The sequence below is a fragment of the Emys orbicularis genome, chromosome 4, assembly GCF_028017835.1.
Source record: "Emys orbicularis isolate rEmyOrb1 chromosome 4, rEmyOrb1.hap1, whole genome shotgun sequence".
Taxonomy (NCBI): Eukaryota; Metazoa; Chordata; order Testudines; family Emydidae; genus Emys; species Emys orbicularis.
The window spans coordinates 98,823,687-98,849,868 of record NC_088686.1 but is presented as its reverse complement, the minus strand read 5'-3'; the positions used below and the strand labels follow the sequence as shown (position 1 = coordinate 98,849,868).

General features: G+C 39.7%; 1 protein-coding gene across 1 annotated transcript in view; it reads left to right on the top strand.

Moving 5' to 3' along the window:
• PARVA (parvin alpha) overlaps window positions 1-26,182 on the top strand; it is an 84,929-nt gene that overhangs the window by 49,946 nt on the left and 8,801 nt on the right. Inside the window, exons 2-10 of the mRNA XM_065402394.1 lie at window positions 8,078-8,167; window positions 8,266-8,336; window positions 9,489-9,591; window positions 12,211-12,351; window positions 14,647-14,762; window positions 21,698-21,756; window positions 22,853-22,872; window positions 24,290-24,351; window positions 25,280-25,348. Coding sequence (XP_065258466.1) covers window positions 8,078-8,167; window positions 8,266-8,336; window positions 9,489-9,591; window positions 12,211-12,351; window positions 14,647-14,762; window positions 21,698-21,756; window positions 22,853-22,872; window positions 24,290-24,351; window positions 25,280-25,348 — 731 coding nt within the window. The remainder of the gene's footprint in view (window positions 1-8,077; window positions 8,168-8,265; window positions 8,337-9,488; window positions 9,592-12,210; window positions 12,352-14,646; window positions 14,763-21,697; window positions 21,757-22,852; window positions 22,873-24,289; window positions 24,352-25,279; window positions 25,349-26,182) is intronic.

Sequence of the window (26,182 nt, the reverse complement as noted above, 5' to 3'; positions counted from 1 at the left end):
TATTTATTGCATGGGGGAAGTCAGATACCATCGAACAAAGTATTTAAGTACCACTGAATAGCTTTAGACATCTAAGAAAAGTTCAATTAATTTGTACTATATACAAGAGAATTAAATTGTAGGATTCCCTCCCCCACCACCCACACGTCTTTTCTGCTAGGTTTTGTTTAATGGAGAAATTAAACATCCAAAGAAAATGGATCCTTTTTAGAGAGTGGTTATTAATGCAGGAACATTAAAGTGAGACACGTTGTAGCCCAGTTTGCATATTTACTTTTACAAATGGTTGGCTTGGAGTCAGCAGTTAATGGAATGAGAATGATATTCCTGTGCAGATCATTTCCTGAAAAACATTTTCAACTGCAAGTATATCTCTGCTTTTCTTCCCTCATTTGTTATGTCTTTGAGAATGAATGGGGAGTAACATTTACAACTTAAGGTTTATGTTCTGAAAACACTTTTGACCATGATCCCCATATAAAAAGGCCCCTTTGTGTATGCTTATGCTGTTTTCTGCTGTGAATATCAAATTTCTGGTGGATGCCATGTCATACTCTGCTAACATGTAAACATCTACATATTCACTGCATCATTTCAGTACCATATGTAATGTGGATTCATTGTACACTTGCTGTCTTTTGTGTGGGTTTCTTTTGTCTCCAAATTAAGGTTGAGCTGCCAAAATATATATCAAGTGAATTATCCATGCAAGAAATTTAGGTGCTAACATTTTAGGTTGTTCTTTTCTTTTCCCTGTGTGGGTAGATAACGTGTCCCTGTACTGGTAGGATGTAATGTTTTGAATGATCCACAAAAAAGTTATACCAGTTTGCTTGAACAAATGGTATAATTTGTAAATATTAATTTTGTCATTTTGAAAATATGCTGTCTCTCTCTCTCCTACCCCACTAGTGAGTCTAGATCTTCTCTCACACCACTGTAAGTCAGGGGTAACTCTTCAGTAGAATCACATCAGTGTAAAACTAGAGTACGTGAGAGGAAAATTAGGCCTCTGTTGGGCTAGGCCCTCACTTGATGTAAATCAGTGAACCCTCATAGACTTCAGTGGAGCTATGTTGATTTACACCAGATGAGGATCTGACCCAGACTGTTTATCACTTGTTAGTCTTCAACAAAAAACATTAAAACTGCATTCTTAGTGCCTGATCCAGCAAAGACTTTGAAGTCAATGGAATGGCTCAGATAAGCAAAGCTGTTCCCATGCACAGGTGTTTACAGGATCGAGCCCCTAGGGCCATAGATGCTCCCCAGAAAATCTGCACATCAGCAGGGAGAATAGGAGGGCAAAGTGAGCCATTTAATTTTGGCTCTCCTGAAAACTTTGGGGATTTTCTGGGGGTGGTTTTCTCACCCTTCTCTCCCTTTATTAATTTAAGAGTGGAGAAGGTTTTTAAAAAAGAAACTATGAGAAAGTGGGGGGGAAACCAAGTTTTTTACTTTTGCTGTTTTTCAACTGGAAAAAAAATCAGAAAACATTGAGAAAATAGGTTTCCCTCCCATTTTCCCCTACTTTCTTACTTTTTTCCAAACCAAAAAAGAGAGGAAAAGGGGATAAGGAGGAAACTCCAAACATGGAAAACAAAATGTTTTTGGTTTCCAAAAACCAAAGCAAAATGACATTTTAAGTTGAAATGAAACTAACATTTTCATTTTGATTTATTTGCATCTTTCCCATGAAAAGCTGAAATTACTTGACTGGTTTTCTGACCATCTCTAGTTTAAGGACGGAGCTTAGGGCACAGGGTATATATTTGGTACATACGTGTTTGGTATGTGGGTGTGTATGCAACCCTGAGTCTGGCAGTGGCAACTGTGCAGCTAACTGTTTTTGAATTATTTCTACAACAAGCAAGAATAGTTTGAGATAGGCATGCTGCATATGAGGCCCATAACCAGCCTGAGTATGAATGAACTCTGACAGTGTTGCCAACTCTCATGATTACTGCTGGGGTATTTTTTCGTAAAGCCCCAGTTCCTGGAATCATGTGAAGGCAGCCGAATCTCAGCTTTTGTCAAGGAAAAAAAAGTACATTTCTAGCCCTCATAATTATAGAGGGAAGCTTGAAACTGTGAACCCTAAAAGCTCAAACCCTAGAGAGCAAATACAAAGAACCCCAATTTTATTTTATTTTTAAGCTAAATAAAACACCCTCATGACTGTTTGAGACCTGACCTATGATTTTGAACACTTGAGGTTGGCAATGTTGTACTAACCCTTCCAACTTTAGCTCTTCGAACATTAGAGTCCAAACCTACTCCCAGCGAAGTCAGTGGCACACTCCCAGAATCCAGCCTTTGTTCTTGTGACACTTGATTTAATTTTGTAAGTGCAGAATCGGTAACACTGGAAAGAAAGAGCTGCAGCATACAGAGGAGAACACTTTTAATGCTACCTCATGACATATTTGTTCTGTGATTCTTTTGTAGCATGTACTGTATATCAAACCACAGAGAGCATATCAAATGACATCGCATTTCTGAGCTCAGTTATATTATATTGTAAGGGAAGTTTGACTTCAAGTCTGAATACCATAAAACCCTTCATACTAAACAGAACAGTGTAATACTTTCGACAGAGAAAATAAATACATAAAACTCCAAATGAAACTGTCTAATAAATGCTGTGTGGAGCAACAGGGTGCATGTATTAGAGGAATTAAGCCAATTTAAACTGTGCGGGGAGTACTCCACTTTCATATGTGCTCATCAGCTTCCACTGATTTCAATGGCAGTTGGATACATGCATCAAAGGATAAAATTTGGCTCATAGCACTCACGTGGATTTGTTAACATAGGTTTATGACCTTCTAATGCTAGATTTTCTAAACTGTTAAGAACTCTATCCAGCTGTAAATAGCTGCGATGGCTGCTGTTGATCTAAGCCATTGAGCTCCACAGCTCTGGGGCCAAAATCACTGTGGGCATAATTGGAGGCAACTGATTGACCACTGATATCTGTAGAGCAGTGCCTACTTACTCTAGCAATGAATTTGGCATATGGGGGATAATCAGAAGTCTGAGGAGGAAACTATCCATTCCTTAGCAGGAGTTTTAACTGGGAATTGCAAACTGTCAGTATGAGAAGAGATTTCTCTGGGCCAAGTGTAACTCCACTGACTTCAGTGATCTCACAGCAGCAGTATATTCAACCCTGACCTCCACCCAGCACAATGACCATATAAGCAACTTTGTGAATATAGGGACTGACTCTCCTCCTAGTTACACAAGCATAAAACTGGCATAAATCCATTGAAGTCAGTAGAGTTACTCCTGATTTTACATTAATGTAACTGAGAGGAGAATTAGCCCATGATAGCCTAGATCCTTGGCTGCAGTTGGGCAGCAATCACCACAGCAGAGGAGGCAGCGTTGTAGATGTACATTTTGCACTCATGCCCTGATGCTGATCCAATGACTCAGCCAGTCTTCAATGTAAAATAGCAGAGCCTGGTGGATGTGTTCTACTTTAGCCCAGCTGTCAAAGATCCCAATGGGCTATTCTGGCATCTGGGGATTGCTGCAGAGCAGGATGCCTTAGTTATGTTCTCTTTTCTTCAGCCAGGCCTCCTTTGCCATGGGACTGGGAGGAGTGGGTGCAGAAATCTTCCAGTGGTCAGATCCAGTGGCTTTAGAGCAGTGTTGCACCACTAGGGTGGCATAACTCAGCTGTTTTGTGTCAGAGAATCAGGTCTGTGTATTTAAGAATGTAATAAAAATCTTTACACTTTAAAAGAAACAAAAACCTCACTGTTCATAAGCAGCATCTCATTTCTAAACCCCAGTCTCTCCTCTGGTTTAATTTCTTCCTCACAATACTACAGGACATTGGGCTAATTTATGTCTCGTTCACTTGTGAAATGTCACTATTAAATCACAAAAGTTCCCTCAAGCCTGTGTGCCTCTGTTTTTATTAAAGTACTAGAGCTACTTTAGTGATTCTTTATGAAAATTAATTAAAACACATAAATTAATAAAATACAATTTTAAAATGGACTCCTCCACTGAAATGTTATGTGGTATGCAAAGCCATAACCTAAATCGAATTCTTGTGTTGAGTTATAATCTCCTAAACATATAGTAGTGGTCTGTAATGGAAATTCTTAGAAACCCCATTGCTATATTATGCAATACATTTCGCTCTCAGCACACACAACCTGACAGGATATGTACTTTTTTGAATGGTCATTTCAATATTAATTCTATATGTTTGTGTATGTGTGTGCGCACAAAATAAGAAGTAACTTCGTTGTCATTGGAATTACACTTGTGTATAACCAATACAAGTGAGAGACGAGTCACATTTCATGTGCGGGTATACACTATAGCCTCAAGATTGCAAATTTACAACATATCTGAGTAATTTTAGCATGTGAATAGTGTCATTGAGTTCAATGGATTACTCACTTGTATATGCAGGATCAGTGCCTATCAGTGAAATCCTGTCTTTATTGAAGTTAATTACCAAACCATACAGATTTTATTCATAATTAAATTGGTTAGACATCAGCCATATGACTAACATTAGCTGGGTTTTTTTGTTTGTTTGAGTGGGGGTTGCTCTTACCTTCCTGAGACTCTGATACCATATTGCAGTGCAACACTGAACATATAGATGTTAAAAAGTCTGCCTCATATGGCTCTAGTGCAGTGGCTTTCAAACTTCTTTACTGGTGACCCCTTTCACATAGCAAGCCTCTGAGTGCGACCCCTCTTATAAATTAAAAACACTTTTAAATATATTTAACACCATTATAAATGCTGGAGCAAAGCGGGGTTTGGGGTGGAGGTTGACAACTTGCGACCCCCCATGTAATAACCTTGTGACCCCCTGACCCCAGCTTGAGAACCCCTGCACTAGTGTACCCAATCTCCTGGTTGAGGAATCAGCCAGCTCTGCCAATGTCTCCTGATGGGGAGAGGACTGCTCGACTGTTTCCCCGTCTGTGTCCTGCTAGGAAGAAAAACTAGCTGCTTCCTCTCATATGTCCTGCCCAAGTAGGGCTCATTGGTTGGTCTGACCCTGCTAGTCAACCAGCTCCTCTGGGAGGGGAAGCCAGGGATCAGCGGAGCCAGCTGGCTTTAGCAGATTTTATTCACTATACTCCCTTATCAGAATGTATGTGAATAAAGTTTTCTACCTAGAAACCGGTGTGCTGAAATCCTTCATGGGCATAAAGATTTCAGTACACAGAGGTCTCTGTGTGGAAGTCTTTTATTCACTGAAGTTTTTATGCCCATAAAGACCTTAGAACATAAAAATCAAATGGGATAATAAAATCAATAGTGATTGTCTCCAGGGGGACATGAGCAGTTAAAAAAAACAATTGCCTTTATGTATAAACAATTACTGAGATTGTGCATGCTGTGTCAAAATCAGCCTTGGTGTAATTCTTCTAAATTCAGTGGAGTCACATGAGAAATTAGATTGCTCCATTGTTCTCAGCCTTCAGTTTCGGACAATATCCAATAATCCAAGGAACTATTATTGTCAGCATTATTTTACTGTTAAAATAGCCACTCAGAGCCACTCTATATTTGTGTAAAATATAACACACATACTCACACACAAGCAGGGTAAGAGTATGGAGTAAAGTTATTATTTTAATATTAAAGATGTCTTCTTCTTCTAAGTTCCTTTTGTGCACTTTAGAGTAATAAGCATTACAACAGTATCAGAGGGGTAGCCGTGTTAGTCTGAATCTGTAAAAAGCAACAGAGGGTCCTGTGGCACCTTTAAGACTAACAGAAGTATTGGGAGCATAAGCTTTCGTGGGTAAGAACTTCACTTCTTCAGATGCAAGTAATGGAAATTTCCAGAGGCAGGTATAAATCAGTATGGAGATAACGAGGTTAGTTCAATCAGGGAGGGTGAGGTGCTCTGCTAGCAGTTGAGGTGTGAACACCAAGGGAGGAGAAACTGCTTCTGTAGTTGGATAGCCATTCACAGTCTTTGTTTAATCCTGATCTGATGGTGTCAAATTTGCAAATGAACTGGAGCTCAGCAGTTTCTCTTTGGAGTCTGGTCCTGAAGTTTTTTTGCTGTAAGATGGCTACCTTTACATCTGCTATTGTGTGGCCAGGGAGGTTGAAGTGTTCTCCTACAGGTTTTTGTATATTGCCATTCCTGATATCTGACTTGTGTCCATTTATCCTCTTGCGTAGTGACTGTCCAGTTTGGCCAATGTACATAGCAGAGGGGCATTGCTGGCACATGATGGCATATATAACATTGGTGGACGTGCAGGTGAATGAGCCGGTGATGTTGTAGCTGATCTGGTTAGGTCCTGTGATGGTGTTGCTGGTGTAGATATGTGGGCAGAGTTGGCATCGAGGTTTGTTGCATGGGTTGGTTCCTGAGTTAGAGTTGTTATGGTGCGGTGCGTGGTTGCTGGTGAGAATATGCTTAATGTTGGCGGGTTGTCTGTGGGCGAGGACTGGCCTGCCTCCCAAGGTCTGTGAAAGTGAGGGATCATTGTCCAGGATGGGTTGTAGATCACTGATGATGCGTTGGAGAGGTTTAAGCTGAGGACTGTAGGTGCATTGCATTGCAACAGTCATCATTGCTATGGCCTTAATAGTATCGTCCTATGCATACAGTACCATTCCTCCAAAGGGCCCCAAAACATTTCCCAAATGATAGAGCAATAATAATACTTGCACTTTATAAATGTTTTCAAATCAATGCTCACAATCTCCCTGTGAAGTCACCTCTGAAGTGGAAGATGGCAACTCTGTCTGCGAACATAAATTCTACGCATTGGTTTAGGATAGGGATTGGCAACCTATGGCACGCGGCCTACCAGGGTAAGCACCCTGGTGGGCTGGGCCGGTTTGTTTACCTGCCGTGTCCACAGGTTCGGCTGATTGCGGCTCCCACTCGGCCCGCGCTGCTTCCCGCAGCCCCCATTGGCCTGGGACAGTGAACCGCAGCTTACCCTGGCGGGCCGCGAGCCAAAGGTTGCCGATCCCTGGTTTAGGACGAGGAATACTGTGTCCAGTTGAAACTTCAGGAGGAATTTAGGCAGGTAGAATTAAGTTAGCCAGATTAAACTCTGGCCAGGAGAACCGGGTAACAACCTGTTCTTGTGAAAGTGCATTGGAAAGTTAATGACCACAGGTGCTGATGACTTTGTTACTTCTCATCCAAAAGACAGTGGGCCTAGTTCTTAAATCTAATCTGATTTGCAGTGGTCCCCAGGAGCTAAGCAGACTTAAATCTGGCTGATTCAGCAGGTGGATGATTCCTTCAGTGTTGAGGGAATCCTCCAGTGGATTCGGATTGTTATAGTGCTCCTTTATGATCTCTGTGCCCTGGCATAGGAGCATGTATGGGGAAAAGGGGATCTTGACATGAGCATTGTGGCAACCTGGTGATCTCTGGCTGGTAAAACAGCCCCTAGAGGTATGTTGGCAACAGACCTGTTCAAAACTGTGCTGGTGACCAGGCCAGCCCTAGGACCAGGGCTGCAAAGGGGTCATTTGCTGTTTCTCCCCTAGTTGTGTCCAGTGCTCTTTGGGTACATCTCAGAAACTGGGCCAACACCTTTAGCAGCACAGTGTTGGGGCACTATATCAGTACTGATTCAGGGAGAAAAGTGCCATCCCCCATTTCTTAATGGACTGTGAGTGTACCTTCAGGAGCACCCTGTCCTGATTCTGCTTCATCATCAGACTGGAAAAGATCACAGATCAAAGTAGTGTAGCTGGTGGAAATGATTATTTCATTTAGCCCAAATCGTTTGTTAGTGTTAAGTACCAGGTCGTTAACCATAAGAAATGTAAGCTGAGCCTTTTCAAACTTGACAAGGAGTGAACCTGATCCTGCAAACTCTTCTTGGTAGTTCCACTGACCTCAGTGTAATTACTCATGTAAGAACTACTCATGTGAGTAAGATTTTGTTGGGTTGTGCCTCTTATTTTTGTTGCCCTGAGGCTTAGGCAATGGGTTCATGTTCTTACAAATAAATTAATATAATTAAAGTAGCTGTTAACAGGAGAGAAATAGTAAGTAAAAGTGGACTGAAATTTGACCAAGCTATTCTTTTTCATTTTCTAGTGTCTGAACTACAGGAAGAAGGAATAAATGCCATTAATTTACCTCTCAGTCCAATTCCATTTGAACTAGATCCTGAGGACACGATGCTGGGTAATTCACAATAATTTTACATCTTAACATAAGAGCCTGATGTAAACTATAATGTTATAAATGTATAATGTTTGTAATAACTTTTTTTAAACTCATAGAGGAAAATGAAGTCCGAACAATGATTGATCCAAATTCAAGAAGTGACCCCAAATTACAAGAGCTAATAAAGGTAATGGAAAGCATGCACACACTTTCAGATTTCACTGTAAAAAGAAAGCTAAACTATTTTTTCCTTTGACCTGACTTCTTTCATCTGAACACTTCAGAATACTGTACGAGCAATTAACAGCGCACATGTGATATTCTGGGGTTCAATCCAAACCAGTGAGGGCTTGTGTCACCGCCTGCCTTGTATCTCTGGGTGCTTAAATGCTTTGCTGCTGTGGCTCGCAGCCCTGACACCAACAGCCAGTAGACAAATGCAGGAGACCAAGCAGGCAGTTTTGGTGAAATTTGGGACTGGGAGTGTGTTGGGGCCACCCTGCAAGTAGTAACCCAGGTTGGTAGAAGTCAGGGTGGGACTGCTTTGTTGTAGGCAGGTTGCTGGGGTCAAAGCACTAAACCAGGACTTCACAGTACACAGACACTCAGGGAAGTGTCTGCTGGCTGTTGGTGTCTGGGCTGTGAGCCACAGCAGCACAGCATTTAAGGCACCCAGAGTTACAGGGCAGGTGGTGACACAAGTTCTTGCTGGTTTGGGTTGAACCTCAAAATACGACAGCACGTGTTCTAATTCAGTAGGTAAAGTATCAATTTTTAGATGAGGTACAAAGCGGTTAAGTGATTTACCCAATGGTACAAAGCTAGTAGCAGAGTCTAGGATAGAACCCAGGAGTCCTGAATCCCAATCCCCCTCTAATCATAAGACTGCTCTGATTTCCTCTGTAGCTCCTTTCTCTATCTTATGCCAGGAGCATCAGTAGGTAGCTTTTTTAGAGGCTGACTTCAGTAACTTTCTCCTCTCACTAGGGGCCTGGTACAAAGCCCATTGAAATCAATGAAAAGGCATTGGCCTAAAAGGGCTTGCATTAGTCCCATACTCAGAGCTCTGTGCTACCCTGACCCTTCCTTCCAAGAAGGGTTAGATCAATATCTCCTCTGTGTCATGCACTCAATCACCATTGGTGTAACCAGCAAAAATTTCTTATCCCCTTCTATGCCTGAGTCTCTCCTATTTGCTCCTGTTGGAACTCCACACCATTTGCCATTGCAGCACTGGTGCTCTTTGCTGAGTGTTTGCTGTCGTTGTATAAAATGACATACGTTTTACATTGTAAATACACAATGCAGAATCCTGACAAATTTTGTGTTCCTCATATAGGTATTAATTGACTGGATTAATGATGTATTGGTAGGAGAAAGGATCATTGTGAAAGACCTTGCTGAAGACATGTATGATGGACAAGTATTACAGAAATTATTTGGTAAGAAACTATATATGTATATATATGCATGCTGTTGGTGCACTTTCAAGAAGTGGGCCACTCATTCCTAGTTAGAAGAGGCTTGGTATCATTTTACATTTGTTGCACTAAAATGATATAAAAATAGCCCAGTGTTCTAAGACCCTTGAGCAATAGGCTGTATCCTGTAGTATAGAGAAAGCACAGTTTTCGCAACTACATTGTACTGTGTGTTACACTATAGTTGATAAAAAGAATATAATGCATACCTGGGGTGCTGGAGGCAGGGTTCTAGTCTTGGCAGCAAATCTCTCTCCAATTAAATGTATTATCTGCATGTGTTCTGTAGAAACTCAACTATGTGACAAGTGGAAACCAAGTTTGAAAGCTAGGGTATTTCCATTACAATGGTGGATGTTTTTAATCTGTGCTGGTTCCATAGTTTAGTTTATTCAAATCTCAAAGTCCCTCTGGAAAGTTGAAGTTTCTATCTGATTTGAGGTCTGATTTAATGTTAGTGAGGTAATGATACCCAGTGGGCTGCAAACTGAGCTACAACTGAGAAAGGGAGAAAGAAAAGACTATGAAAGCAGAGCTGGCATGTAACTTAACTGTTGGCTTGGAAGCCACTTTCTTGGTGATTACAGTAAAATCCAGTATCTGAAACTTATCTTGAAACATTCTATGAGCAGTTCTAGTAATGGTCAGGCAGACCAGGTCCATAAAGAGATTTTGCTTCTATGAATGATTAAGAAATTGAACACATTGTGATTCAATTAATATAGCTCTGTTCCTGTATTGGATCCATGTGGGCAGAGCCCCACTGACTTCTGTGCAACCCAAAAACATACATCAGACACAATCTAATTAATTTACTATAGATATTAATATTTCATTTACCTGGGCTTGATCCAGAGCCTGTTGAAGTCAATAGGAATCCTTCCACCAACTTTAACAGGCTTTGGATCAGCCCTATGAAGATTTAAGGCCCGGATCTCCTGGTGCTCATGCAAGAGGCCCATTGACTTCATGTGGATCCTTGCAGGAGTGGGCTGTTAGGCTCCATGCCTTCTCCCATTGGAAGATTTGCCATTTACGTCAATGGACGCAAGTTAAACTCACAAGCTGAATATTTCTTTTGTGAAACTAAACTGATGGGCGATTAAGTGTTTTATTTGTGGTGGTGGTATCAGGGTGGTTTTATTGCTAAATTATCTTTAACTGTTAATCAGTGGTTGGGAGGAGCCTGGCAGTTTAACAAAAACATTATCAAGCATTGTCTTTGCTAATAATGGTAATGGAGCCTGATTCTGCTCTTACTTTCACCTGTGCAGTTCCACTGACATCAGTACAGTTATTCCTGAATTCGGACAATTGGGCCCATTGGATTTTTTCCCATTGCTTACTATCAATTTCAAAAGCACCTTCAATAAGTTTGTTTTGAAATTACATCTCCATTGATAATACAATGTGAGAGTTTAGGATGAAACATTCAGAGCAATGACTGGGAGTCAGAAGCTCCTGGGTTATAATTTTTGCTCTTGGTCAAGCCACTTATTTTCTCTGTACTTAATTTCACTGTATCAGTTTCTAAAACTGTAAAATGTGGATAATTATACTTGCCTACTTCACAGGAATGTTGTGAGGATTAATCAATTAATGTTGATAAAGCAATTTGCACATGAAAAGAACTACAGCATAGGAGTGATAAATATTATTAATAGCAATATTTATCTTTTTTTTAAATAACAATTGCTTCTGACAAAATTCTGCTCAGTAAAAACTTTGCATTCAGATATTCCAGGATTGGAAATTATATTTATGGATGGAAATCATACAGTCATCTAAACCCTTATGCACATCCAAATTATTAGATAATTTCATAAATTATGGATGAAAGAACACTATTTAAATTAACCAATACATTTTGTTAAAATTGGGTTGATAAAATATCTTTAATCATCACTAAACTTGAAAATATGTTTGTGCCATTTTCTCATTACACAGACCTACTGTGCATTAAATTAATTAAAGTCCTTGTCTATACAAATAACTTGCAATAGTTTCCAAAATTAGTTTTAAAAATTGATTTACTTAAACCACTGCAAATCCCTGTATGGACTCACTTCCATTGGTTCACACCTGGCTTTTATTCATATTTCTTAAGGCAATAATTCACTGAGGGAGAAGCTGTTGGTCTGGAGTGGACGAATCAAACCTTTTTAAGCATGATATTTGTCTCTATCGGGCTTGTTGCTCTGTAGCGCAATTCACTTCTGTGCAGAAGATCCCTCGTGGTAGAGCTGTGGAGGCAGCATCAGCATGTTTAACCCTGAGATGTGTTCTAGAAGGAGTTGCATCCAACCCTTCACTACTTTAGACTAAAAAGTTAGGGGAAATAAGGGGAAAATGTGGGTGATATTGTTAGGATTCCAAAATGAGACTGGAAATCCCCTTAAGGGAAAAAGAGTATCCTTCGCTGAACAGGCTGAAAAATCAAGGGTTAATTTTAAAACTATGATGCCTGATATCTTCCAAAAATCCATTGGAACAGAATGTCTTCACATATATTACTCATGGTACCTAGGATTAAGGAGTAGACTGGCTGTTGTTGTTTTTTTTCTTCCATTATCACTTCAGAGAAACTTGAGAGTGAAAAACTGAATGTTGCTGAAGTCACACAGTCTGAAATTGCTCAGAAGCAGAAGTTACAGACAGTTCTTGAAAAGATTAATGAAACCCTTAAACTTCCTCCAAGGAGCATCAAGTGGACTGTTGACTGTGAGTTGCACGTTTCACAATGGAATGCTCGTTTGTTGATAGTATAGATAGTATAGTTCCCCACTGCAATTCATGAACATAGAATAGTACTTCCACCAATTCCTGACTTCCTGGTGGTAGCTGCACAGTAAGGGGAGGATGACAGTGAATTCAGCAATTTCTCTCTTCATTCTCTACTGATGCTCAACCTTTCAGAGCCAGATTTTCAAAACATGACATCTGTGCACTGAAATGTGCCTGCCTACCTGTTTGCATCTGCATTTACCATATGTATGCATGCAGCATGCATAATGGCAATATTTAGGCACACAGATATCCTTTTGCATGTTATGTGCAGGTAATGTGCTTGCATACAGATTGCATACAGCTAGATTGGATCAAAGCCCACTGAATATATTTAGGGTGAAAATTTGGCTCTACTGAAGTCAATTGCAAAAACTTCTATTGATGTTAGTGGGGTCAGGATTTCACCCCCAGCCTTTAATGTATTAAAAAAAAAAAAAGCCATATTAACAGCTAGCAATGCAGGAGGGGGCCACAGGATGATTTTGCCCATCCTGTGATCCTTTAAAGGGGCCTGTATTTCAGCTCAGCTCTTTCTGAAAACCAGGCCCCTTTAAAGTGTCTCAAGGTGGGCACCCAGAATCACAAGGTCATTCTTAAAAATCTTGGCCAATAGGTTTATAGCAGGTTTTTTTCTATCTTCTTCCCCCACCCTGAGCCACGTTCCCTTTCATCCCCAAAGTCCCATTGTCAGCACAGATCTATGGAGGTAAAAGAGGTAGGTATGAGGAGGCAGGGTGAACATTAAGCATAGCTGCCTTTCCCGCTCATCCTATCATACTTTTTGCCCTATAGTTTTCTTCCATTCCCTCCTGGCTCCTATACAGGGCCGGCTCCAGGCACCAGCCCAGCAAGCAGGTGCTTGGGGCGGCCAAGGGGAAGGGGCGGCACGTCGGGCTGTTTGGCGGCAATTCGGCAGCGGGTCCTGCCGCCGAATTCCCGCCGAAGAAGAAAGCGGTGCGGTGGAGCTGCCGCCGGAGTGCCGCCGATCGCAATTGCGACAGCAGCTTTTTTTTTTTTTTTTTTCCCCCCATCGCCGCTTGGGGCGGCAAAAACCCTGGAGCCGGTCCTGCTCCTATACTGCAGGATGTAGGGGGTGGGGGCAGGGTGGCCCTGTGATTGACTTGTCTTTGTTTGAATGTGTTACGGGTGTTTGTGAGTTTTAGTGCTAAGGTAGGAGATTGACAGCAGTGGCTCAGGCCAATTGTAGTGCAAGTAGATGCAAGTCAGTCTTCCCTCTCCAGCTCTGCCAAAGCACCTCATTCTTGACAGTAGTATCCCCAACAAAGTTTGCCTTCTGTGCCAAATCATGTGGTGTTTTTGCAGAGAAATCTCTGGCACATGTTTGTGACTTAGATTAGAAATGACGGAGGAGAACATTTCATTGACTCTCTTACCATTTTACTTGTGTAATAACTTAGTAGTTATTGGTCAGTTTATGTATGGAAAATGTACAGCATTGTTTTGTAGCTGTCAACCATCATTTTAGAGCATTGCCCTAAGGAAGCCTAAAAATGCAGTGCAAATCTGGACACAAGCAAAAATAATAAGAAAGGAAGTACTAAAGTTAGAAATAGATTCCCCTTTGATGTCAGTCGGTTGATACTTGATTACAGCTTACCTACAGTAAGTCCTTTGATATCTTGTAATTCTTGCTAGTGTTAACTACCCATATGAAACCTGCTGAGAAAAAGCTAAAATAACAAGAACTATAACAAGTTCATGAGGAATGTTTGAGTCACTGAGTTTAGTAAGTTATTGCTTCAAGGCTTCAGCCAAAATAGGCTCATTTATCATCCTGCAGACATTGTGACACTTAAAAATGAATAAAGTGCATGTTATGAATACAAAAATATCTTTCTGATAGTTCATAAATTCATATTGAAATAAAGAGGATAAAGGACCAGCAAAGGAGTGCATAGACAGCTGTTTAAGCGGCCGTACATAAAATCTGGCTTTTGGATCAGGTTTAGATTTCCACCTTCCCAGGCCAATGGCATCCAGACATATTGCAAAAGCAAAAATTTTTTTTTGCACTGCATTTCTACCACTAGCTGATTTATGGAAAGCAGGAAGGCAGTTGAAGAAAAGGTACCCTGATAGCAGCCTCCAGTGAGTCCAGATGCCAAGGGGAAAAGTATCCCATATTCCCTGGTGTTCCTGCAAGCAAAAATAAATATTTTCCTTAGTTACTTTTCCTTATGTAACTTGTGTTTTTAATATCTATTTCAGCTGTTCATGCAAAAAGTCTTGTAGCAATACTTCGTCTTTTGGTTGCATTGTCACAATATTTTCGGGCACCAATCAGACTCCCAGACCATGTGTCCATTCAGGTTGTTGTTGTCCAGGTAAGAGAAACATAACTCAGCTCCTGGAAATGATTTTGAAATTGATTGGTGAGTTTGTTGAAGAATGAACCTAATACACGTATGTGCAAGTGCATGTATGTGTGCACACGTGTGTTTTGCTGGCTGACAGTGCTTTAAGCAAAAGGCAAAAGAACGAATGTTATACCAGATTGAGCCGTGCCTCAGAATATCTTATTTTGATTGCAAAGTGGCCAGATTATGACATTAAGATGTATTAAATATTATTGTTGGAATGTATTTGTCTGTTTATCACACAGTATGATCTCTAGAGTTAATATTTATCTCATTTCTGACGATCTTCTCACTGCCCCTTCCTAGTGCAGATATTTAAATCAGCCCTTGCACTGAGTGATGAATTGTCACCCTTTATTAAATCCAAATCCATGTTAGGTGAATAAATATTCTTTTTCAGCCTTATATACACTAATCTAGTCTGATTACAAGTTTTGGCTCTTTCATAAAGAAACCATCAACTGGATTTTTCTGTGCCAATCACACTCCATATTAGAGCCCAATCTGCCTAAACTTTCCAGGCTCTTCTGTTTGTTATTTTTTTCCTACTAGACTCAATTCTATTTGTGCTTGCTATATTTTGTTCTGCTTCTTGCCATTGTCTACAAATCAGTTCTGCCTTTATTTTTCACAGCTTAGTAGCCTTTACCTTTTTTGTTTGTTTGTTTATGTTGCTTGCCTAGGTATCTCTTTGCAAGAAGGCATTATTTAGGCTCTCTTCAAATATGCATGACTTGAAGATCTATTAGGCAAATCTAAAAAATTAACAGCTCTTATTTCCACCATTCACATGTCAGAAAAGTTTTCAAATTTTGTAATTTACTAATAAAGAAAGCTCAGGGGGAACTTCTGGCAGATATATCGCTGAAGGCTGCTAATCCTGCTCGTTGGCTTTAAAATTCCAGTTGGTGGGCTTTCTCCAAATATGATCAAAGTGACCCATGGTGAGACTGCACTGATGAGTGTAAGGCTTCAGAGGAAAATTACTTTCAATCAAACACTTTCCCTTCCTGATTTGGATGTTATACAAATATTAAAAGGATGAGTTTATCTCAAAGTGCTAATAACCACCATCCAAGAAGCCAAGAATGTATCTATCAGGTCATCCTTAGGAAAAGGACCAAATGGGGAGAGGGAAAAAATGTGAAAAATATATCCATAAGGAGCCAAATCTTGCATTCCTCTTTATTCTGACAAAACTCCCATTGAAGTCAGTGGGCTTGTTTCTCCTCTTATGTAGCACAATGATGTAAATGAGGAGTAATTCTACTCAAGTCAATGGAGCTACATGACTATAAGGGTATGTCTTTTCTGCTCACAGCTGATTCATGCAAAAAGCCTTGTAGCGATACTTCATCTCTTTTGGTTGCATTCATAATAATTTTGAGCACCAGACTCCCTGACCATGTGTCCATTCAAATTGTTGTCCAGGTAAAGATAAACATAACTTAACTCCCGGAAATGTTTTTGAAATTGATTGATGAGTTTCTTGAAAAGTGAACCTAATACATGTATGTGTGCATGCTAGCTTTAATCTACCTCGCTTGGATCCCAGAGCAGTGAAGCAGCAGCTGCAACACGGGCTTCAGTTCAGGCTGTATAAGCCTGCATAGAGCCCTGGGTAATTACTCAGGGAGCTAGCTCATGCTGAAGTACATGCTACTGTGGCTTCGCTGCTCTGGTACCTGAGTATCCCTACACACGCTTTAATCATACGCTGTGACTGCACTCTAGACATACCCTGAAAAGCATTGTTAAGTAGGGGACAGAATGAGAACCAGGTTTTGTTCCAGCACAGACCAAGCAGGACTCGGTCAATGTGCATGTTTCTCCTCTCTTACACTGCTGTAAATCAGGAGTAAGTGCACTGTGGCCAGTGGAGTTTCACTGGGATAGAATCAGTGCAATGTGGGAGGAGATTTAGCCCCACTGAGCCAGATCCAGTGTAAATCAGTGTAATTCCACTGAAGTCAATGCAGCTGCATCGATTTACAGCAGCTAAGGATCTGGCCCAGTATTTTTAGAATAATTCATCTTTGTTTTTTTATCCATGTGGTTATTTTATACACAGTGGGCCTGATTCTAAATTCCTTATGGACCTGCAATGCCCATTTGAGTGAAATGGAAGTTTCAAGGAACAATAAATGCAGCCTTAGGCCTTTTTTCACTGTTTACATTAGAAAGCCTAGTAGCTTCAAACCCTGATATATTCTGTAAAATAAGGTCATGGCAAGGAAAGCTCAATAGGCTATAAGAGGCCTGTTTTTTAAATGCCACTGTTTGCAGTTTGATAAAGATAGAGGGAATGTGTGTGAGTGGAGGTGGGAGGGGGAATTGGAGAAAAAATACATTAAAAAGCCTTGAATGTGTTTCAGGTTTTTGTTATCGATTTTATACACACAACATGTGAAGGTTGCAGTGTTGGCTGGGGTTAGTTTACTGAAATACAAATTTGTTTCTGACATAAATAACATGATAAAACCCAACAGGTAATCAGGACAGTGCTTATGAAAGAGTAATTTTAACCTAGATTTCCTTCCTTTGTTTTGCACAAAAGCTGTTAGCAATTAGAGTAATTAAAAATCTAGGTTATAAGCCGGTTTCTGAAAAATGATGCACTTGGATCTTCCCTGGTTCATTTCTGTATATTATTCTCCTTTCTCTCCTGTAGATTTTTTTTATTGACAGTATAGGTATCTTTTTTTTTACATGCAGTGAGAGTACTGTTAAATTTCCACTGAAGGGAGTGGGAGTGTTCAGGAAGAGCTGGATCATGCCTTAATTTTGCATTTCTTTACTCTGTATAATATTCAAATGATTATGGGGCAGATTGGCCTAGCTTGCATGCAAGGGTTGTGGGAAGAGCATAAGAAACCTGGCGCCCATGCATAGTGCCCAAGCACATTAGTGGCTCTGCATTCCCCTTAGTGCAGGAACTGCTCCATTCTAGAACCCTATGGGACATGGTCTGGGCACAAAGAGCAGAGAGTATTGCACCATCCTAAACATGGTGCATTGAGTGCTTGGAAGCTCTACCAACTCTGAAACTCTGGGAAGGAATGAAGAGTTTTAAAGCAGCGTTGCCTACAGGCTCTCATTAAATCACTTGGACCCAAGAGCACTTCCAAAGATATATTCATTCTCTGAGGCTGCAGAATGGTTCCATACTTCAGCGTCATGGGGCAGATTATAAGAGCAAACATCACCAAGTTAAATTTATGGGGCCTAATCCTGCAGTTCTTGCATAGGCAAAACTCCTATTGACTTAGTGGGAGTTTTGTCTGAGTATGCACTGCAGCCTTGGGCCATAGTAAAGAAAACACTGCCAAAATGCTCAGTCAGGGAAAGGGGAAAACAGCAAATGATAGACAACACAACCACTTTTATTTTCAGATATCTTCTCCCCCACCCTCCAAGATATGTTTTAATACAGAAATGGCTTTTATAACAAGAAGGATCTGTGACTAGCTGGAGCTTGCATAGCCTGGAATGCAACCTTACAGTTATTACTGATTAGCGCCAGCAGAACTGTAAATGCATTAACTTCCAAAGGGTAGCTTGTATGTTAAAATTCATTGGTGTGAACACACATCCCTATTTGAAGGGAAGTCTCTGAACTGATACCTAATTCCCTGTGTCTTCAATAGAAGAGGATGAACTTTGGCCTTCATTTCAGCAATAAACTGTGATAAAAAATGTATGAGTTGATATCACGGGTACAAGCTTATTTCTGTTTTATGTCAAATAACGGAGTATTGTAGAACTCAGAATGTTCAGTGGGAATGTATCGATTTTGATGGGAGAATGGCAAAAATATTTTGATTCAACAAAGTTGAAATGTTTCAATTAATTTAATTTGACTTATATTAAATATTAATTTTAATATTATATTTAGACATCATTGTATATGTATGTTATACATATACATACATATAACATATTTTACAGTATTTTAATATAATTTAAAAGTCAAAATTAAATTAATCAAAACAATAATGTCAAAATTAAAACTTTCAACACTATTGATATTAACTTTTTTGATGATCCCTAATCAAAATATTTTTAAAATTTTGTTTTGCTGATAATTTCAAATTTTGGGGGTTTTGTTCCCATTTGAAACAATTTCTTTAAATCGTCAGAATATAATGTGCAATGGAAATTCCAAAGCCCAACCAGCTCTATTTATATGGAAGAGCTGACAGGTCACATCCGTCAAAGGCAGCACAGAGTTTGAAAACAAGTTTTTTTTTAAATTTTGTGTCATCCTGTCGAATTCGTAGTAGCCTTTTTAATGGCGTTACTGGGAAATGGGGGTAGGTTTTGAAACATCTTTGTTTATTTGAAATACCATTTTGGATGGTTAACTCTGAGTCAATAACATTGCTCCTGCTACCATTTTTTTTTAAATATTGTGTCACTTTCCATTTAATTCAAAGCAATCTACACAATGACAAATAACTTCTCCATCAGGATCAGCTATTAATGTACACAAGTGCTATATAAGGAGTCTACATGTTTAAAGTTCTTAAATTACTTTTTCAGAGGTCCATTCTCCAATTGCTACATTTGTAGGGTTGCCAACTTTGGTTGGATGAATTCCTGGAGATTGCCTGATGTCTCTTTTCCCATTAGTTAACGGGGGATTTAGGTTCAGAACTCCCATTAACATTAATAGAAATTTTCTAGTTAGCGAAGTACTTGTTCTTAAACTATACTAGAGAATGTTGTTTGGTCATGTCTTAGATTATTTTGCATACCTGCACAGAGAGTACAAGGACCCTGATTATCCCCCTGCATCACCATCCTACAGAGTGGGGTGAACAACTGCCATCTTTTATGCTGCTACTCCCCTCAGGTGCAGACACTGGGCAAAGCCTGCACTCCGTTCCCCCTCTCCCCTCATAATGCACCACTGCACCTCAGCTCTAGCACAGAGAGGGCCATAAATTGTGCCAGCAAAAAAGGTTGTTTTCTGCCCTGGAGCAAGGGTGAGGAGCCAGATTGCAACTGCATCACAGTCATGTTCCTCTTCAGTTCCTGGGGCAATACAGCCATATACTGCCCCTTACTCGGGCTGCATTTTAAGGTTTCAACCCAGCCCTAAATAATTGGGGCATTACACAGAAAAAATGTGGTTTTTCAGTAATTTACACAGTGCTGCATGTCTCAGCAGCCATTATCTGAGCCATGTTTAATTAAGAGACATATACAAGCATCACTACAGTTTGTTTCTTTGTTTGCAGTTTTTTAATGTGTAACAACTCTTCCCCCAATATGAAGTTTTTAGCTAAGTGCAATTGGTACTTTCAACCAGAAATTAGAACTTATTTAGTACTTATTTAAATCTATAGTTACAAAACAAACAAACCTGGAGCATACAAACCTGGGGGAGGGATATCTCAGTGGTTTGAGCATTGGCCTGCTAAACCCAGGGTTGTGAGTTCAATCCTTGAGGGGGCCATTTAGGGATCTGAGGCAAAAATCTGTCTGGGGATTGGTCCTGCTTTGAGCAGGGGGTTGGATTAGATGACCTCTTGAGGTCCCTTCCAATCCTGATATTCTATGATATATGACTTTCTCCACAAAACTAAATTTTATATATTTGTATAATGTCAGTTGATAGTAATATAACCAAACCAAGGCAAATCCTCATCCCACCATGCAGTCTGAGCAGCAGGACTCTGCATTGGGATTGCCCATGCATCTCTTCTCTTCAAGCAAGGGAATAGTAGCACACCTGCTTCACAGATACCACTGCCTCATTCCTAAGTAGCCACCATGACCACTGTACCCCTCTTTTTAGAGGGGGAATAATCAGTGTTCTTTGAAGTTGTTCTCCTCTAGACTCTTTCATGTAGTGGTCATGTGTGTGATCTTAGGACAAGTATAAAATTACTTTGACACTGCCTTGTGTGATGGAGAGTGGAGAATGGTGTAACACTCAGAGCTTGCCTGATTTTTCTTTTTGTACTACAAAATTTGACGACCGCCATTGATTAAAGTTAACAAAGAGAACACCGAGAGAGGCAATACATTCCTGAAATGTGTACTCCAAGGCCAAAATGGCAGTGATCAATGTAAGGGAAGGAACTGAGGAGACTGAGGCTGCTTCCTTTGCCAACTAACTCAGACTCTCTGACAGTCAGTCAACTCCTTAGCCAGTGTACAGCATTGACCACTAATTAGCACATGCAAGGGTCTTCCTGTATATTGGCCTGATCCATAAAACACTGAAGTAAAACTAACACTGACTTGGAATTTGGATCAGGCCCTGTATATTGTCCTTCATTTTGGAGTTTCTTCCCAAACAAACACAGCCTCTAAGGCAGAGAGAAGCGAAAAATGGCAAGTTTGAAATAAAAATAATAATAAGGATGAAGAAAGAGAACAGGGAAAGAAAGGATAGCTAGAATGGGAGTAAAGGATTGCAAAAACTGGGACTGCGTGGGCACCCTTTGCCTGGACTGCTTTTTCAACATAGGCTGCAATTCAGCACACCGGCTCTCTTCAGCAAACCTCCTATTTGTGTGCTTAAGCTGTTTAATGTGCTTTGCTGAACTGGAGCCTTAGACAGAAAAGTGAGGGAAGAAAAATGGAGAAAGGGGAAGAAACAGATCGTTTAGTCCTTAGGTTCTCTGTTACACAAGGTGACATTTCAAGTCTCTTAGTATTATACCATTGGTGGCCATTCTTAACTTTTTATTTTAACAAGTGAGTTATCTGGACTAAATTCTGTGGAATACATACAAATGGAAATAAAATAATACAGTCAAGTTTGAAAAAAAATGTAGATTTTTATTTTTATGTTTATCTGATGATATTTGTAGATCATAGATAATTTTTATAGTACCCTAAACATTAAACTGTACTAAACTAAACAAAAACCAATTCTTTTTTTCCAGAAACGAGAAGGAATCCTCCAATCCCGACAAATCCTAGAGGAAATAACTGGTAACACTGAGTATGTCAACACCACTGTTGCCAGCAGTTCAGTAATTGAACACAGATGTGTCTCAAAAATTCAACCATTTGGTGATATTTAGATTTCATTATTGGGGTTCCAGGAGGGATCATGCTTCAGCTAGTGATTATAGTTTAGTCTTTACAAGGCTTTCAAACATGCCTCTCAAAATGTAACATTACCGAGTTGGAATTACTAATGACAAAGTAACGGCAAATCTCCAAAAGACTGAGACCAAAGGAAAGGTAGAGCAAATATGTATGAAATTTGTGCATTTCAAGAAATCTATATTGCATCCTGTTTCAAATACTATACATTCAAAATTGTCTGAATACGTTTTTCAAACAGACAAGAAGAGGGGTATGTCTTATGCTTTCACCTTTCACAGTTTAGTTGATGAAGTGCTAAATTATCTCAGAAAAGAAAAAAACTGTTCCCCAATATTTCATTCGCCATTAGGCTCTGAAGAAGCATAAGTGACCATGGTAAAACATTTACATGTAATCTCACAGTGCAATGTATAGTGGAAACATTATTCAAGTCCAGCAAGAAGCAACAGCAGAAAATTCTACTTTCTAATAGAGTGAGGAGTGTTCAGGCTAATGACTCAGTATTAATTCTCATTATTATGGGTTTATTACAAGTGTGATATTTATATGAAGGATCAAATGAAACAAAACTCTGCAGTCCTTAAGAACCTAGTCTAGGCATTGTTGTTTTGGCTAGCACTCTATTGTAGTGGCCATGACAACTGGATATTTGGGGCAAAGGGAAAAGAGTTCATGAAATAAACATAACAAAAACCTTCTCCACAAGAGAAGGCTGTTGATTTGGCTCAGCAGTAGGAAGTGTACTATTTGGTATCACCATGAACCTTTATTGAAGCCAACAAGACTATGTTAGTTGATTCAAGATGCTATGAGCCAGAGTCTCAAGTGGGTAAATTGGTGGCGCTCCATTGAACTCTATTAACCTACTCCAGTTTCCACAGAGCTAAGGATCTGGCCATATATGCAGTTTTCTTGTCCATCTTAAAGAAAAGCATGAAGTAAAGTAAATGAGATACATAATAATTTTGTTTTGCTTTTTACTATAGGGCATTATCAGGAAGGTATGGTAAGTTTCATTTGATTATTATCATTTTCTTGAGGCTACCAAAGTGTACATGAATTAATTCTCCTGCAGCTGATCCGTTCATTCAAACCATAAGTCAGGCCAGGATTTGCAGCTGCCTTGATAAATATATAAATAAATGTGTTGTAGATTGGGATGGCAGTTAACAAATAAGAGAAACATTGATGTCAGCCTAGCCATTTTTAAAACAAATTATTTCTTATGCCTTTCAGCAAATGCTATTTTACAGGTGATTGGTGATTTCACCCTAGAACTTCAATATAAAAACATTAATGATTAGAGGTTCCCAACATGAATGAAAGATGATGTTCCATAATACAACTGCCATTCCTTTTAGAGCATTTGATGCTATGCTCCTCTTTGCTTGCAATGGAGAGGCTTAGTCTCTTTTAATTGAAAGAGTTGTTATGATTTTATCCTGAAATTGCACCTTTAATGTCACTGAGACTAAAACCAGAACAATGTTAATCTGGTTTACATAATTTATTCACAGCTGAGTTCAAAAACGCTGGTCATGGAGATGCTTTTTGGGTCAGACTGTGATACTCTTACTCATATTGAGTAGAACCTTACTCCACGTGAAATCACCATTGAAGTCAATGGGACTGAGTAAAGTTATCATTCTAGCTCTTTCTGTTTAGGGAGGGCAAAAGCAGCTCTCTGTGGAGTCATTTTGTGCCACCCCAATTACTAGCCAAAATGGAGTAACTTGGGGGTGATTCAAGGTCTCTTTTTCTTTTCAGAAGGTGAGTCCACTGTTACCTCAGTCTTCCCACCTCTGGTAGGTTGGCTATCTGTCCTGGTCTTTAAGAGATTACGCTAATTTCAGTGGGGTTGTCCTGCAACCTGGGACATTAAAATGTCACAGGACACATTTCACGGTGGCACAAAATCATCTGTACCAAGCATCATTTTACAACTGTGACATGAGGACTTGTTATAATGTGGTAATGAACCAAGATCACAATGTAATGCAAGCATCCCATGCACTTTGTTACAAATGTTGCTCTCTCAGTGACTGAAGGTGCAAGTTCACATTGTTCATGAATTAATTTGGTTCACTATCTACCTATGCCTAGTTATCAAGGTTTTTATACAGGTAGATATTGATCGTTGTTAATTCTCAGGGAGAAAGTTACAGTTCATTGTTCAGATCACTTCATTAAGCAGCCCAAATCCCAGCGAAAATCTATGTTACTGGCAAAAGACAGTAATAGTTTCTAGGAGATTATAGAAAGAGACGAACAATCAGAATATACAGTAATTGCAGTAAAAAGAAACTACATTAAAAGATTCTGCTGATGCTGTTGGTCTCATCATTCATGCTCTTTAATTAGTGTTTATTATGCACTTGGATAGCTGTTGCTTGCTATGTTAACAGATTTGACTATTTTTTCAGAACGGGATGCATTTGACACTTTATTTGACCATGCTCCAGACAAGCTCAATGTTGTAAAAAAGGTTGGAAAGTGTTTTATTTCTGAAATACAATTAAGTAGCACATTAACATATTTAATGTAATAAAACTTAAACTTTACACTGAAAATGAAAGTCATAATCCTGTGATTACAAATTCTGAGGGTTACATTTATTGCTTTCATCAACATTAATTTTGCTTCAGAAGGTAGAACAGGAGAGATATATAGATGTCTCCATTGTAAAGAACTTTGTCATGTAACTCTGGGTATGTCTACACTGCAGTTAGACACCCGCAACCGGCCAGTGCCAGCTGACTTGAGCTCATGGCTAAAGGGCTGTTTAATTGTTGTGTAGACATTTGGTTTTGGGCTGCAGCCCGAGCTCTGGGACCCTCCTACCTTGCAGGGTCCTACAGCCTGGGCTCCAGGCCGAGCCCAAATGTCTTCACTGCAATTAAACAGCCCCTTACCCTGAGCCCTGCAAGCCCAAGTTAGCTGGCATGGGTCAGCCAGGGGTTTTTAATTGCAGCGTAAACGTACCCTGTATGTAATGTAAAAGAAAACTCAATAGGTCGATCCTTATCTCCGCTGAAGCCAATTGAGAAATGCCAATTTACATCAGCGGATTATCTGCCCCCATGTATTTCAGCTGCTATCAAATTGAAGCCTAGTCTAATAACACAACTCTCTAGACTGCTACAAAGCTTTTTTTTTAAGCTTTCTGAAGAAGAATCACATTATAACAATGTGTTTTAATTATCTGATTAGTGTTCATGTCAGTTCTGTTCCTCTCTCAGAAAACCAATCAATCTAGGAGTAAAATACTTTAAAAATCGCAGGTTTCTGTTTGTAACTTTAAAACATTTAGAAATCAGCTCTAAACACTGTGCACGTGCAAGTCTAACTTATGGGAAAAGTTGAAACTGCTGCTTTAAAAAGTGTGCCTTGATTGACATGTTCTTATTTTTCAGACCCTCATCACTTTTGTGAACAAGCACCTGAATAAACTGAATTTGGAGGTTACAGAACTGGAAACCCAGGTAAAAATTCATAGCCATGGGAGGACAATTGCACCATACTATACACGTATCATAACTTGTTCAAAAGTTTCACTGGAGTCTTATTAAGCCATCTTCAAAGAAATTATTTCACCCAGGAACCCCTCTGGATTGCTTAATTTTATATAGGTCTTTCATGTGAAGATAAAAACTATACTGCAAAGACAATGAGCTATTCTAGTAGTAACTGAATTTCTGGAGCACATTCCCTCAAAAGATTTGTACTTCCTTTACCATTAATGTTAGCTGTACACTATATAAGGAGGGTCCAGAACAATTTTGGTCATTAGAGATTCCATAGCAGTTTTTGCAGTAAGAATCTTCGCCCTGGTATTCTGATCAAATTCCAACTTGGGCAATTGCATTCCAGCTATCTTTACTTAACTCAAATGAATAATCTCATGGGACTGCTGTGACACTTCTCACAGAGACTGCTTACACACATAAAGTTATTGAGTGTATAAGCAGTTGCATCACTGGGTTCTAAGCCTGAGAGCTCCACAGTGTGACATGGTGCTGGCTCCTCCTCCTTGTTTCCAGTCGCTAGAATGCATTGAAAGAAGCTAAAAATACATTAAATACTTCCCTAGTATTCTTTTTCTATATAAACAATTGCTGCAGTTGCCACAAGGAAGTTACATGATGAGATAGGAAGGAAGGTGGTCTGCATGATCACCAGTGAGAGGGGAGATGTCCATAGGGCATTTTTTCCTTTAAGACATGATTCTTTTTACGAAAAAGTCTCAGAACCCCTCGTATAACTGACTACAAGTCTCTAATAGGTATGGATTTTGCACAGGTGAAATTAAGAACTAG